The 14,161-nt window shown below is 37.7% G+C and overlaps 1 protein-coding gene across 3 annotated transcripts in view; it reads right to left on the bottom strand.

Moving 5' to 3' along the window:
• SEC61A2 (SEC61 translocon subunit alpha 2) overlaps positions 1-14,161 on the bottom strand; it is a 34,740-nt gene that overhangs the window by 18,899 nt on the left and 1,680 nt on the right. For 2 of the 3 annotated variants that reach the window (XM_042991044.1, XM_042991045.1), the window contains exons 2-5: positions 13,590-13,657; positions 6,186-6,264; positions 963-1,094; positions 731-840 (exon numbers count right to left, since the gene is read on the bottom strand). In XM_042991044.1, coding sequence (XP_042846978.1) covers positions 731-840; positions 963-1,094; positions 6,186-6,264; positions 13,590-13,657 — 389 coding nt within the window. Of the gene's footprint in view, positions 1-730; positions 841-962; positions 1,095-6,185; positions 6,265-12,416; positions 12,483-13,589; positions 13,658-14,161 lie in introns of all 3 variants that reach the window. The other variant, XM_042991043.1, reaches the window with a different exon arrangement.

The raw sequence follows: 14,161 nt of genomic DNA, 5'->3' as shown, positions 1-14,161 counted from the left end.
GTACCAAAGGGTTTATTTTAAAAATCCAGGGAATATATATATGTGGGCTCATGTATTTTACTGCTGAGATGTTATTTGTAATGCCATTATTCTGTGTACCACTAAGAGAAAAAAATACTGTCAATTAAACTATGCCACAATAGCTTATCAAAATTTTTATTTTCTACTTATAAGAAAAGTTACTTTACACCTAACCACAGATTTTATCATCTAGCTTGCTCTGTGCCTTTGTGCCCATAGTGACTGTTCCATAATAAATCATAGGCTTTTGAAGACATTTTAAACAGCAACTAAACTCAAAAACATGTTACATCAACGATGCACGCAACTGATGTAACGACCATGTGAACAGCCCCAACCAGAGGACGCACACACGCAGGCGATGATTACCATCACCACTGCTGCCTGCCTGACAGCAACCATGAGGTACCATCAGCTCTGAGAAAACATCCTGGCTTCAGAGACATCAGAAAGTAAAAAATGTGCATCTAAGAAACAGTGAAATACAGTTGATCCGTAATTCTTTATCCAATGCAGCTATGAGGCTATCATAATAAATTTTAGTTTTTACATCAATACAATTTACATGGGTCACTTCAATAATCAAAATCTTATAATTAGATAATACAAAAGTAAGAAAATTAATGTTCAGTCATCTAAAGAAGTGCTAAAAAAGAAAAAAGAAATCAAACTGCTTTGTTATCTGCAAATGAAAAATTGGCTTTCTTACCTGAATAATGATAAGGAGACAGATGCCAGCACCCATTTCAGCAGGGTCCCCATACATGCCCGTCATGACATACACAATGGCTTGCCCAATGGTAATGATCATACCAAATACTGATGAAAATTGGGGGGAAAGGAGTACATGCTTACAACCAAAGACAAAAAAAGACTAGAAAAATATCTTTACCACAAAATTCTCAAATTTGGTAAAGACTCTAATTTTATTAATAGCTCACGTTTCTGGGCTCCATTGAACAGAGCTCTGTCTTTGGGTGTGTCTCCAACTTCAATGATTTTGGCTCCAGCCAGCAGCTGCATAATCAAACCAGATGTTACAATCGGGGAGATACCCAATTCCATTAAAGTTCCTGCAAAGGAGAAAGAAGGAAGCAAATAATCTTTACTATACTCAATGCAGATTAATTTAAAAGTGATGCAGTCCTTAATTATGTCTATTGAAATACACGCTCAAATGTTAACAGGCAGATTTTCATCCTTTAAACATTAACTGCCAAAAACCAAAAAAACAAAAAAAACCTCTCATTTATTAACACAACCTTGCAACAATTGACTGAAATAAAATTACTATACCATAAAAATGTAAATTTCTGTAAAGTCTAAACTTAAAATGTGAAAGAAATCTTGGAAGATTTATTTATTTTTTATTTTATTTATTTATTTATTTTTTTTTTAAACGTTTATTCATCTTTGAGAGACAGAGACAGACAGAACATGAGCAGGCAAGGGGCGGAGAGAGGGAGACACAGAATCCGAAGCAGGCTCCAGGCTCCGAGCTGTCAGCACAGAGCCCGAGACACGGGGCACGAACTCACAAACTATGAGATCATGACCTGAGCCGAAGTCAGATACTCAACTGACTAAGCCACCCAGGCGCCCCTCAAACCATTATTTTTAAAACTTACAATGAACGTTTTACTTTAATGCAAAATAAGAAGTTACATACCAAGCCTGAAAATTAAATACCAAATTAATAAAAAATGATATTTAAGAATATTTGTGACTCTGGGGCACCTGGGTGGCTCAGTCATTTAAGTGACTGACTCTGGATTTTGGCTCAGGTCATGATCTCATGGTTGGTGAGTTCAACCCCCCATGTGGGTCTCAGTAGCACAGAGCCAGCTGGAGATTCTTTCTCCCTGTCTCTGCCCCTCCCCTACACGAACATGTGCACATGTGCACTCTTTCTCTCTTAAAATAAACTTAAAAAAAAAAAAAAAAGGCTAGGGTACCTGGGTGGCTCAGTCGGCTGAGGGTCCGACTTTAGCTCAGGTCAGATCTTACAGTTCATGAGTTCAAGCCCCATGTCAGGCTCTGTGCTGACAGCTCAGAGCCTGGAGCCTGCTTTGGGTTCTGTGTCTCCCTCTCTCTCTCTGACCTAGCCCCCCAAGTCATTCTCTGTCTCTCTGTCTGTCTGTCCCTCCCTTCCTCCCTCCCCCTCTCTCTGTCTCAAAAAGAAATACACATTAAAAAAAAAAAAACAATAAAAAAACTTTAAAAAAAAGAGTATTTGTGACTCTTCTAATTCAAAATCTAAAATTACATAAAGTGTCATCTAAATCAATGTTGTAGAATATTTAGTGGCATGAAAAATGTTTGTGACCTACTGGGTAGCAAAAAAACATCTGGAAAATAGTATTACAGTTTGGTTTCAGTTAATACTTAAGTGGAAAAATAGTTTCCTGATATGGTTGCTAAGATATGATTTATTTTTACCCAGTGAGATTATAGATAATTTTTATCTCCTTCTTCTTGCCTCTCTTGATTTTTTTTCAGTTTTTCTTTACAGAAAACACGTTTTGTACTTACAGTGAAAAATAAGAAAACCAAATACGCCCAGTGTGTAAGATAACATGTAGAACTAAATAATTCTACAGCACCAAGAATAGGTTTTGTTTTGTTTTGTTACCTTAAATCCTGGCTTTTATAAATCCTCAAAAGGTACCCTTAATATGAGAAAAGATCCCATTCTAGAAAGATTCTTTATGTCTTCTCAAATACTTCTTCAACAGTAAAAGGTAACAACATTCCCTGCTGTTAAAACCACTAGGTAGAGAAATAGGTAGGAAGGTAAACATTTTTTTTTAAGTCAAATCACAAAAATCTGTAACTGTCAAAAGGATGCAGTCCAAAATAAATCCAGTCAAACTTTGATGACAATTTCACACAGGAAATATGGCACCTCAAATCAGTAGGGAAAAGGACAAATGGACCTTACCAGGTGACTGGCCATCTATAAAAAATCATGCCTGCATTTCTTACCTCATGACTTATTTCAAAATAAAGGCCTGATGTATAGAAAATGTGACCATAAGAGACAAATAACAAAAAGACTAGAAGTGAGTATACTTGTCATCTTGGAAAGGAAAAAGCTTTCCTAAGCCTGACAAAAAAACCTAGAACCCACAATAAAAAAAATCAGACCCCCTGGTTAGATATAGCCATGAAAAATCCATGTGGCAAAACACTGCGTAAAAGTTGAAAGAAAAAAAAAAAGGCAGAAAAGTTAAAAAAATATTCAAACACAAATGACAAATATCTCCAATATGCAAAGGGTTCTTACAAATCAATTAAAAAGGAACAAGCCAACAGAAAAAAATTTTAAAAAGGACAAAGAGAAACACAGTATGGCTGCTCCCAACGATGCTCTTTCTCAGGAAATACTGACAGTACAGGAGGGACCCCAGCACCCACATCTCAACTACATAACCCTGAAACTCTAACCAAAGCTGACAGAGCATGGTATAATGTTGGAGTTTGGAATTTTGAGCTACGAACCAAAGAACCAGGAATCTGGGGCGCTAATTCCCCAAAAGAAGGTTCCCAGTCTCTGCTGCTGAGTCTCTCTCCCCGGCCAGGCTTAGTTCTTTTACCTCCTCTGGATTCCAAAAAATAAAACAGTTATCCTTCTAATAAATTCCATTTTTGTGTTTGAACTAGTAAATTTTCTCTTACTTTAAACAAGTCCACTCAGAAAAAATTCAAATCTTCAATAAAAATATAAAATGATGTTCAAGGTCACCAATACATAAAGAAATACAAATTACGTAACAGATACCAATTTTTACATGTCCAACTTCCAAAGACCAAGATGTCATTCTCATATACAACTGCTGAGTGCACAAAATACAAATCGTTTGGAAGATAATTTAGCACTATCTATCAAAAATGTAGGTGTATGTATCTTGCAAACAGTTAAACTCCTAGAAATCAATTGTATTAAAAAATTACAGGACAGAGCATAACAGTGATTGTGTCAAGGTAACACCAGTTATGATACAAAATAAGGGAAAACACTAAATGTGAGACTCAAGAGGACCCTAGTGGCCTGGAATCACACTTGAAACACTCCTTCATTTGTCTACAAAGCCATTTATAATCTGGCTCTTGGACTCATCTGCAACCACATTACTCCTTTCCTTATTTTCTTCCAGCCACAGTGACTCCTCATCGTTCCTTGAACACATTAAACACACCCCCATCTCAGGGCCTTGGCACACGCTATTCCCTAGAATGTTCCTTCCCCGATCTTCACATGGCCTTCCATATCATGTCCTGTAGGTCTCTGCTCAAATGTCTCTCCCCTCGCCCGAAATACACTTCATGTAGAAGCTACGTCCCCAAACAGCGTACTATAAACTCCATGACAACAGGGACATTGTCGTGACCACATCTCTAATCTCGGCACCTGGCACAAAGTTTGGCACACAGTTAAGAACTCAATAAATACCTGAATAATTTGAAAAAAATCATGGCATATCCATCTAATGGAATGGTATATGGCCATTAAATGAAATACCTCGTCCAAAATACTAAATCAACACGCTAAAGTAATAGAATAGTGACATAGTTTATCTTATTTTTAGCTTAAAAGAAAAAGTACAGTTGGCCCTTGAACAATGTAGGGGTTAGAGACACTGACGCCCCACACAGTCAAAAATCCACATATAACTTCTGACTGCCCAAAAACTTAATAGCCTACTGTTGACTGAAAGCCTTATCAATAACATCAACAGTCAATTAAAACATATTTTATATCGGGGCGCCTGGGTGGCTCAGTCGGTTAAGCGTCCGACTTCGGCTCAGGTCACCATCTAGCAGTCCGTGAGTTCGAGCCCCGCGTCGGGCTCTGGGCTGATGGCTCAGAGTCTGGAGCCTGTTTCCGATTCTGTGTCTCCCTCTCTCTCTGCCCCTCCCCCGTTCATGCTATGTCTCTCTCTGTCTCAAAAATAAATAAAACGTTAAAAAAAAAAAATTTATAAAAAAATAAAAAAAAACATATTTTATATGTATCATATACTGTGTTTTTATAATTAAATAAGCTAGAGAAAAGAAAATGTTATGAAGACTGTCATAAGGAACAGAAAACAAATTTACAGCACTGCACTGTATTTACCAAAAAAAATCCATGTAGAAGTAGACCCACATGGTTCAAACCCATGTTGTTCAAGGGTTAACTAAATATAAATTTACATATGTGAGTGTATATGCAGAGAAAAGGTCTGGATAGATATTCACCAATCCATTACCTTCCCAGGAGTCAACCTTGACATGCAAGACTTTCATTTTCAGCTTTATATAAAACCATATTCAAATTTTGGGGCGCCTGGATGGCTTGGTGGAACATCTGACTTTGGCTCAGGTCATAATCTCACGGTTCACGGGTTCGAGCCCCACATCAGGCTTTGCGCTGACAGAGTGGAGCCTGCTTCTGCTTCTCTGTCTCCCTCTCTCTCTGCCCCTCCCCCGCTTATGCATGCTCTCTCTCAAAAAAGAATAAACGTTTAAAAAAAATTTTTTTAACTATACAAATTCTGGTGCATTTTAAAATAATTAACCAATATTACTATTTTAATCTAAAAAAATTACCAACAAAACCCTTCATAATCCAGCCCCTACCTATCTCTTTAGCCACTGCCTTACACACATGTGCTGTTAGCTCAGGCTTCCCTCTCCCATGAATCCACACACTAAGTTCCAATTCAAATGCCATTCCAGCACTGTCTGCTCTCTGACACTGTAGATCAGGGTCATTGAGTCCCACACAAAACCCAAGGGCAGACTTTGGATGGTCTGTGAATCTCCTGAGATTTTATGCAAAACATGTGTGTGTTGGTGTATACGAATTTTTCTCAGGAGAGTATACTTAAATTTAATTAGATTCTCAAAGGAAACATGACCCATAAAAGGATGGAGAACCAAAGCTCCAGCCGGCACTATCCCTCTGTTCTCCGTTGTACATCTACACTCCATACATACTTCTATTATTACAATACATGGAGTTTTGTAAGTATTTATGTGTTGGTCTCTTCTCTTAGGCAATGAGTTTCTTTTACCATATGCTCCCCACCCCTGTAGACAACAAAATAGTTGTTTCCACATTGTCCCATCTATCTGATGTTGGTACTAACGAGCATGGAGGCAAAAGCAGAAGTCCATACCTCTGTTGGATGCAAGAATAACTCTCATCCAGTAGAAAGGATCTGCAGAATCTGATGACATGATTCCAAATAGTGGTATCTATAACATTACATAAAACAGTTTCTAAAAATAAATTATGTCAATTAAGTTGGAACTTAATTCATAGTTCAATTACTTAATATTTGCAATACTTAAAAAAAAAAAACGTTACTTCCCATGTTCTATAACAAAACAAGTGTACCTAAAGGCAAAGTTTTTTTAACAAAAATAAAAAAAACAGAAATCACTACTTATAGCAATCTACTAGTAAAAATACCTAGCAGGATGAAGATTTGTTGCAAAACAACGTAAATGCACTTAACACTACTGAACTGTACACTTAAAAATAGTTAAGACGGTGGGGGCGCTTGGGTGGCTCAGTTGGCTAAACGTCCAACTTCAGCTCAGGTCATGATCTTGTGGTTCACAAGTTCGAGACCCACCATCAGGCTCTGGGCTGTCAGGGCAGAGCCCACTCCAGATCCTTTGTCCCCTTCTCTCTGCCCCTCCCCTGCTCGCGTGCTGTCTCAAGAGTAAATAAATAAGGCATTTAAAAAAATAGTTAAGATGGTAAATTTTATGTTATGTGTGTTTTACAATTAAAAAAAATATATACCCCTACCAGGGCACCTGGGTGGCTCACTCAGTTAAGCGTCCAACTCTTGATTTCAGCTCAGGTCATGATCTCACAGTAGTGAGATCAAGCACCACATCGGGCTCTGTGATGACAGCACAGAGCCTGCTTGGGATTCTCTCTGCCCCTCTTCTGCTCATTTTCTCTCTCTCTGTCTCTCTCTCTCTCAAAATAAATAAAGAAACATTTCCAGGCGCCTGGGTGGCTCAGTCATGATCCTGAGCCTCGGCTCAGGTCACGATCTCGTGGTTCATGAGTTTGAGCCCTGCACTGGCTCTGTGCTGACAGCATGGAGCCTGGAGCCTGCTTCAGATTCTTTGTCTCCCTTTCTCTCTGGCCCTTCCCCTCTCCCTCTCTGTCTCTCTCTCAAAAATAAATAAACATTAAAGAAAATTTTTTAATAATAAATATTTTTTTTTAATTTTTTTTTTCAATGTTTTTTATTGATTTTTGGGACAGAGAGAGACAGAGCATGAACGGGGGAGGGGCAGAGAGAGAGGGAGACACAGAATCGGAAACAGGCTCCAGGCTCCGAGCCATCAGCCCAGAGCCCGACGCGGGGCTCAAACTCACGGACCGCGAGATCGTGACTTGGCTGAAGTCGGACGCTTAACCAACTGCACCACCCAGGCGCCCCAATAATAAATATTTTTTAAAAATACCACAACCTATAAATTATAGGATATATCTACCTAGTCATAAAATAATTTTGCTAAGCTATGGGTACTAAGAACAGCCACAGTCACACTCCCAATGTAAGACTGAGGATTATACATACAGTGGAATATTATTCAGCCACTGAAACTTATACTTAAAGCAGCTTATAATAGCATACAGAAGTGCTTATTTTGCAACAGTAAGTATGACACTGTTGTTATCAACCTGGGGCAATTTTACCTCCCAGGGGACATTTGGCGCTATCTGAAGACAAGTGTTACAACTTGAAGGGAGATGCTACTGGCATCTAGTGGGTAGGGGTCAGGGGTGCTAACATCCTGCAGTGCCCCCACAACGAAGAACTGACTGGCCTAAAATTCAGCGCCATTGCGGAGAAACCCCGGGATAAAAAGAAAGGTGCGGAATTGTATGAATACAAGTTCAACACTATAAAATATGTTCAGAAGATAAAACTAAGTGTAAATATTTACAATCTTGAAGAATACTAATCTGTAGGGGTAGGATTATGGTTGACTTTATTCTTTTCAGCATTGGTCAAGTTTTCTATAGTGAGTGCGTCTTAATTTTTAATCAGAAAACAAAATAAATTCTTAACTTCAGAACGTTTTGTATTATATGACCAACGTTTAGGACACAGCACCAGGCCATACCCCTCCCCTCCCCATATGGAGATCAGACACAAAAGAAAAATACATTTCCAATCTCAAAAACCTTCTTTATAATAAAGCTGCTTTTCTTTTTTAAGTTCCAAAAGATGCTGCCAACAATGGTGAATGACCCATCTGGTCAACCTAAACCTCTCTAGATGTCTGGATTTATTAGCTGGGTAAGCAAAACTGGTGAAGCAAGAAGCATGGATATTTTACGCGTACCCTAATGCTGCAGATGGTCTTCAGCTAACGTGAGAAACAGGGAGGAAGGAAGTTATTGTATTAAAACTAACACTATAGGACAGTCTACATCACAACATTCCCTAAGTGGAAAGAGGTCAATCAGTCAAATTACTTTCCTTAACTGCACCTGATGGAGATGGCCATTTCCTCCACAATTAGACAATTTGTGGGACACTGAACAAGAAAAAGTGAGCCAAACTCCCCTAAGTAAGGGCATTCCCTCCTTTCCTGTAGTCAACAGGATTATTAAACTCAGTGTCTAATTTTATTCCTCTTAGTAAAATCCATAGCTATAGGTTTACGTACAACAGTATTTGGGCAGCAACAGGAGCTATTTTCTGTGACCGTCACAGTTGCAAAGTTCCGGATTTTGCCCTAAATTACATACAATAATCAGTTTCAACTTGACAAGATACAGTACAGTACTTCAGAGAAGCATTCTATATTTTAATGAAAACCCTCAACTGATAAGGTAGACAAAAGAAAATTAGCAGTAGGGATTTCCAAAGGCAGTGGGAATGGAAAGCCAAGCAAAATACTTCTGGGCTAAGGTGGTGAGCTGCAATTCAGTTACACAATATCCTCCCCAGTGCATAAGAAAACACGATTTTTTAAAACGTGTAAAATAGTAAAAGCTAATACAACTGAAAAAAGCTAAGGAAAAAGAAAAAGGAAAAAAAAAATCTGTAAAACAGCCAAAGAAGAAAAGAATCGTAAACTTGAAGCACTAGTGGTCACGGGCACGAGAAAACCATAGACAACTGAGAAGTAGATAGAGACTCAGCACCAAGGCGGCTCCAACCATCACAATGGAAGGCAAGAGATTCCTCACAATTCCCACAACATTCCAAACCTGGAGAACAGCAATCTGCACGGACAGCCTTATCTTTTTTGCCTCCTTTGGTTAGAAGGGAGTAGAAACAGCAGCTGGGAAGAAACGGATGAGAGAAGTGAGCGGTGGGGCTCTCTGCTGGTCCAACTGGCAATTACAGGGCTGCCCTGAGTTGGGAAACAGGGACCTGATCTGAGGTTAGGAACGAACAGAGCCCTCCTCAGTCGCATGGTGAGAACCACCCAGGAGAAGAGAGAGAGCAGAGCGCAGGGAGCATTCGCTGCGCTTCTCACGGTTCATCACCCCTCCCGCCATTCCCTCAGGTCAAAGAAAAATGGGTAGAACAGGAGACCCCAAGCCCTTTAACTGTGGCTAGGAGGGGAAAATAAACCTGAGATTCAGTGGTAAAAGAATCAAAAAATCACCAGCAGAACTGCCCAAGCATGAGAAAGACAAAAAACACAGCTTGGCAACTGTGCAATCATACTGTAGGGAAAAAAATAAATAATACAGTAATATACAATGCATAAATTAATTTACTGCATGAAACAGTCGTGAGAAATGCCACAGTTTTTGAGCAACACAGTTCTTATGGTTCTTGGGTTCTAGCTGCCAAGCTTAAAATATTTACCACCTAGCCCTTTACAGAACGTTTGCTGACTCTTGGATTAGAAGATTCAATACTGTCGACACGGTAATTTTCTCTAAACTTATCTATAGAGTCAAAGCAATAAAACCATAATCTCAGCAAGCTTTCGTATAACAACTGACAAAGCTGACTCTAAAATCTATATGGAAATATGAAGAACCTACTTAAGCCAAAAACCATTTTGAAAAGGAAAAACAAAGTTGGAGGATTTTTATGACCTGATTACAGGACTTAATATAAAGCTACAGTAATCAGTGTGGTTGACCATAACAATCATGGAATATACATCAGTGGAATGGAACAGAGTACAGAAATATATCCATGCTTATATGGCTAACTGATTTTCAACAAAGATGCCAAGGTAATTCAATGAAGAATGGGCAGCCTTTCAACAACTTGCTATCTATACAGAAAAAAAATGAATACCAACCTTACCTTATGCCCTAACACAAAAATTAACTTGGAATACATCACAGACCAAAGCATACAAGCTAAAACTGTAAAATATTTAGAAGAACACAGGAGAAAATTTTCACCACCTTAGAAGAGGCAAAAATTTCTCAGAAACAAACACCATGGACCATCAAAGGACTTGATCAAAACTTAGGATGTTTGCTCTTCAAAAGATAGTAAGAAAATGAAGAGCCAAGCTATAGACTAGGAGAAAATATTCACAGTACATACATCTGAGAAAGGACTTAATCCAGAAAATATTTTACAATGCATACAATTCAATGGACAATAATGTAATTATTTTCAATGGGCACAAGATTTGAAAAAGATACTTCACAGAAGCTAAACACCTGATAAGTACATGAAAAAGTTGCTCAATATCATTTAGCAGGGAAATGCACATTAAAACTTCAACATCATTTATCAGGGCAATGCAAATTAAAACCCTACCCGTTAGAGGACTAGTACTGAACTGCCGAACAGTATCAAGGGTAGGCAAGGACGCAGAGAAATGGAACTCCTATCCGTAACTGGTGAAAATATAAAACAGGACAACCACTTAGAAAAAAGTTTGACAATTTCTTATAAAGCTGAACCTATAATTGCCATACAATCCAGCAATTCTACTTCTAGGTATTCACCCAAGAAAAAGGAAAAGAAATATTCACAGTCTTGCACAGGATTGTTCACAGCAACTTTATTATAGCCAAAATTTGGAAACCCAAATGTCCAACGAGATGAACAAATCATGATATAGTCCTAAAACAGAACACTACTCAGAAACAGGGATGAATTACTGGTACACCAAACACATGGACAAACCTCAAAAAGCTAGTGATGAAGTCAGACACTGAGGAATAACACTCTATGACTCCACTAATGTGAAATTCAAAAGAAAAGAAAAGAAAAGAAAAGAAAAGAAAAGAAAAGAAAAGAAAAGAAAAGAAAAGAAAAGAAAAGAAAAGAAAAGAAAAAAGAAAAGAATCAAATTCTAGGTACAGAAAGCAAATTGGTGCTTGCCTGACACTGGGGGTGAGGTTAAAACTGACTAAGACAGATTACACAGAACTTTCTGGAGTGACAGAATGTTCTATATCCACTGAGGTACTAGATATGTGGGTGTATACATTTGTCAAAATACTTCAAAATGTACACTTAAGAAATGAGTGTATTTTACCATACATAAATTATACCTTCATAAAGTTGTGTGGTTTTTTTTGTTTTGTATTTTGTTTTTTGTTTTTATGGAGAGGAAGGGAACTTCTAAGATGTTAAACGCGGTAAAAATAAGATTATTTTTTCTACTTTTCCATATTTTAAAAAAGTTCTCTCTCCCTGACCACCCAAAACAATTTTAAACTACATACAGTAGTAAAATATTAATGATCAAATCATTTCACTCTTCAAAAAAATACATTTAGCTTTTCCCCAGATTATGGACTTAATGTACTCCACTGCTTCCTAATACAATTTTTTTTTTATATTTCCTTATATGTATCTCAATAGCTTTTCAAAATCCTCAAAAAACTTTCACCTAAATTATCTAATTTAATCCACACGACAATCCCATGACATGGACAGGTCACATTTATTCTCATTTTGTGAACTTAATCTCTGCAAAATATCATTTAACCGCATCACTGAATTTCATCAACTTATACAGCATATTACTGGGGTTCTAGTATTTGACTTTGGGGGATTTTTAAGTCAATACATGCTACTTACAACATGATTAAAGGCAAACAAAACACAAAATACATTTGCAATGTATGTGTCAAAGGTGTAACACATTAATATACAAAAATCCATCTTAAATCAGGAAGACAAAAAAATCTCAAGAAAAAAGTGGGTAAAGATTATTAACTGCACGCTAAGAGAAAAAAAGGAAAAAATGTTCAAACCCACTACTAAAAAAACTAGAACAAGGTAACCATTTTCGTCACCAAGTCAGATTAAAAATAACAATGCTCAAATGGTATTTATTGTTTTAACTAAAATAAGTTTCTCAAACTCTAACCAACCAAAACCCTCCAACAATTGCATAGATATCTAATTAGTATTTGGTTTACATACCTGACAACATACTAAGAAAATGAAGAGAGTTATAGCAGTCCATAGTACCTTCTCTCTAAACTGGATCTGTACAACAAAATGAGGATGAGCCATCAAAACCAGGAAACCACAATCACAGGGCAAAATTCCACATTAAAGCATAACATTCCGCATCGTGACATGCTCCTATTAGTTGCTATTACGATACTCTCACCTAGTTAGTAGCAGCCAAAGCAAACAGCTCAACTTTTCGAACATAACTTTCTTTCCTTTTCCAAGAGTTAAGTAAGTTACATACAGGCCCCATCACACCGCACGACGTTAACGGAAACCAAAAAGGACAACATGCAAGACACAGACCAAATACGCATGCACTTCAGTTAACAGCATTGTGCAAAGCTGGGGTGCCCATGATAATATGCTACGAATATTTCGCGGAATATGAAAAGCTAGAGCCTCTTGGGACGCCTAACATGGACCTGGAACAACTATTTTTAAAACCTCAAAGCAATAAAAAAAAAAAAAATTATATATATATATATATATATATATATATATATATATATGCTTGTGAATAAAACAATAAGATGAACACAAGTTTTCCTTATTTCTTTCTACATCCCTCTCCCATTAGTTTTGTGAGATATCACAAGCACAGCAGAAGAGGACTGTCTGGGAATTGGCCACTTCGGGATTAACACTATTTCTGAATTTAAATACCTTAGCTCCGAAAGTGTACAGTGATGGAAGAACAATGTGATGCAGTCACATTATTTTCTGAATGCATTTCTGTAATTTTTCTTTGTACTGAATGATCAAGAAATGCGAGGTCTATACTTGCACAATTTAATTCATTTATGTAAAACAGCTGTAGTCCTCCAAAGTGACCCAGCAGACTGGGTCATTCATAGCGCAGTGGGATCACCAGAGATAGAAGAGTATCTTATCTAACAGGTAGGCCAAAGAAACACTTGGTTTGGAAATGTCAACCTCAAAGAACCGTCATTTTTAAGACCACAAGATAACCTATCTGGATCTACACTGGCCCACGCTAGTTTTACTCACTTTGTGCCTCTTGCAAGGAGGAGCAGGTAATATTTCTCCAATTACACCATAAAAGGGTTGGGGATGGTAAATCCATCAGGAGCACAAGTCATTTAGCTGCCCTCTATATTACCAAAATGGTATACTTACTTTCCTTTCAGGTTTCTGAATTTCTGGTAGAACTGCACAGAAAGGTTTGATAACTTCTAAAAACTTGACTGTTAAAAAAAAAAAAAAGAAAGAAAGAATAAATGTCCCTATCACAAAGTTTTTAAAAAGAGATGTACCTTTTCACAGAAACAAATACAAATGTTCTCTAACTCTCAATGGCAATCCATCCCATTCCTACCTCCAAAAGTAATCATGGTGTTCTCCATTTCAAATACATCAGGGAAGAGAAATAATTCAAGGGACAAAAGAATCCAAAAGGTTTAAGGGTTTAGTCAGTGGAAGCAATACAAGCATTCTTTTACCAAGATTTTGCTTCCTCATGCTTGAATCCAGCTTTATAATATATAGAAAAGGAATAATTCAACGAGCATCAAAATACATCAAAGGAAGCAAATGCAGTCTACTACGTTACCCACAAGACAATACGCCAGAGAAGAAAATAAGACCTACCAGAGGAGGAATACAGGAGGAAAGTACAACAGGAAATGGGCTAGACTGCAGGACTGACTTTAGATGGAAAGACGCTGAAATGGATACGTGAGAAACATCGC

The sequence above is a fragment of the Panthera tigris genome, chromosome B4 (genome assembly GCF_018350195.1).
Source record: "Panthera tigris isolate Pti1 chromosome B4, P.tigris_Pti1_mat1.1, whole genome shotgun sequence".
Taxonomy (NCBI): Eukaryota; Metazoa; Chordata; class Mammalia; order Carnivora; family Felidae; genus Panthera; species Panthera tigris.
This window is presented reverse-complemented; position numbering and strand designations above follow the sequence as displayed.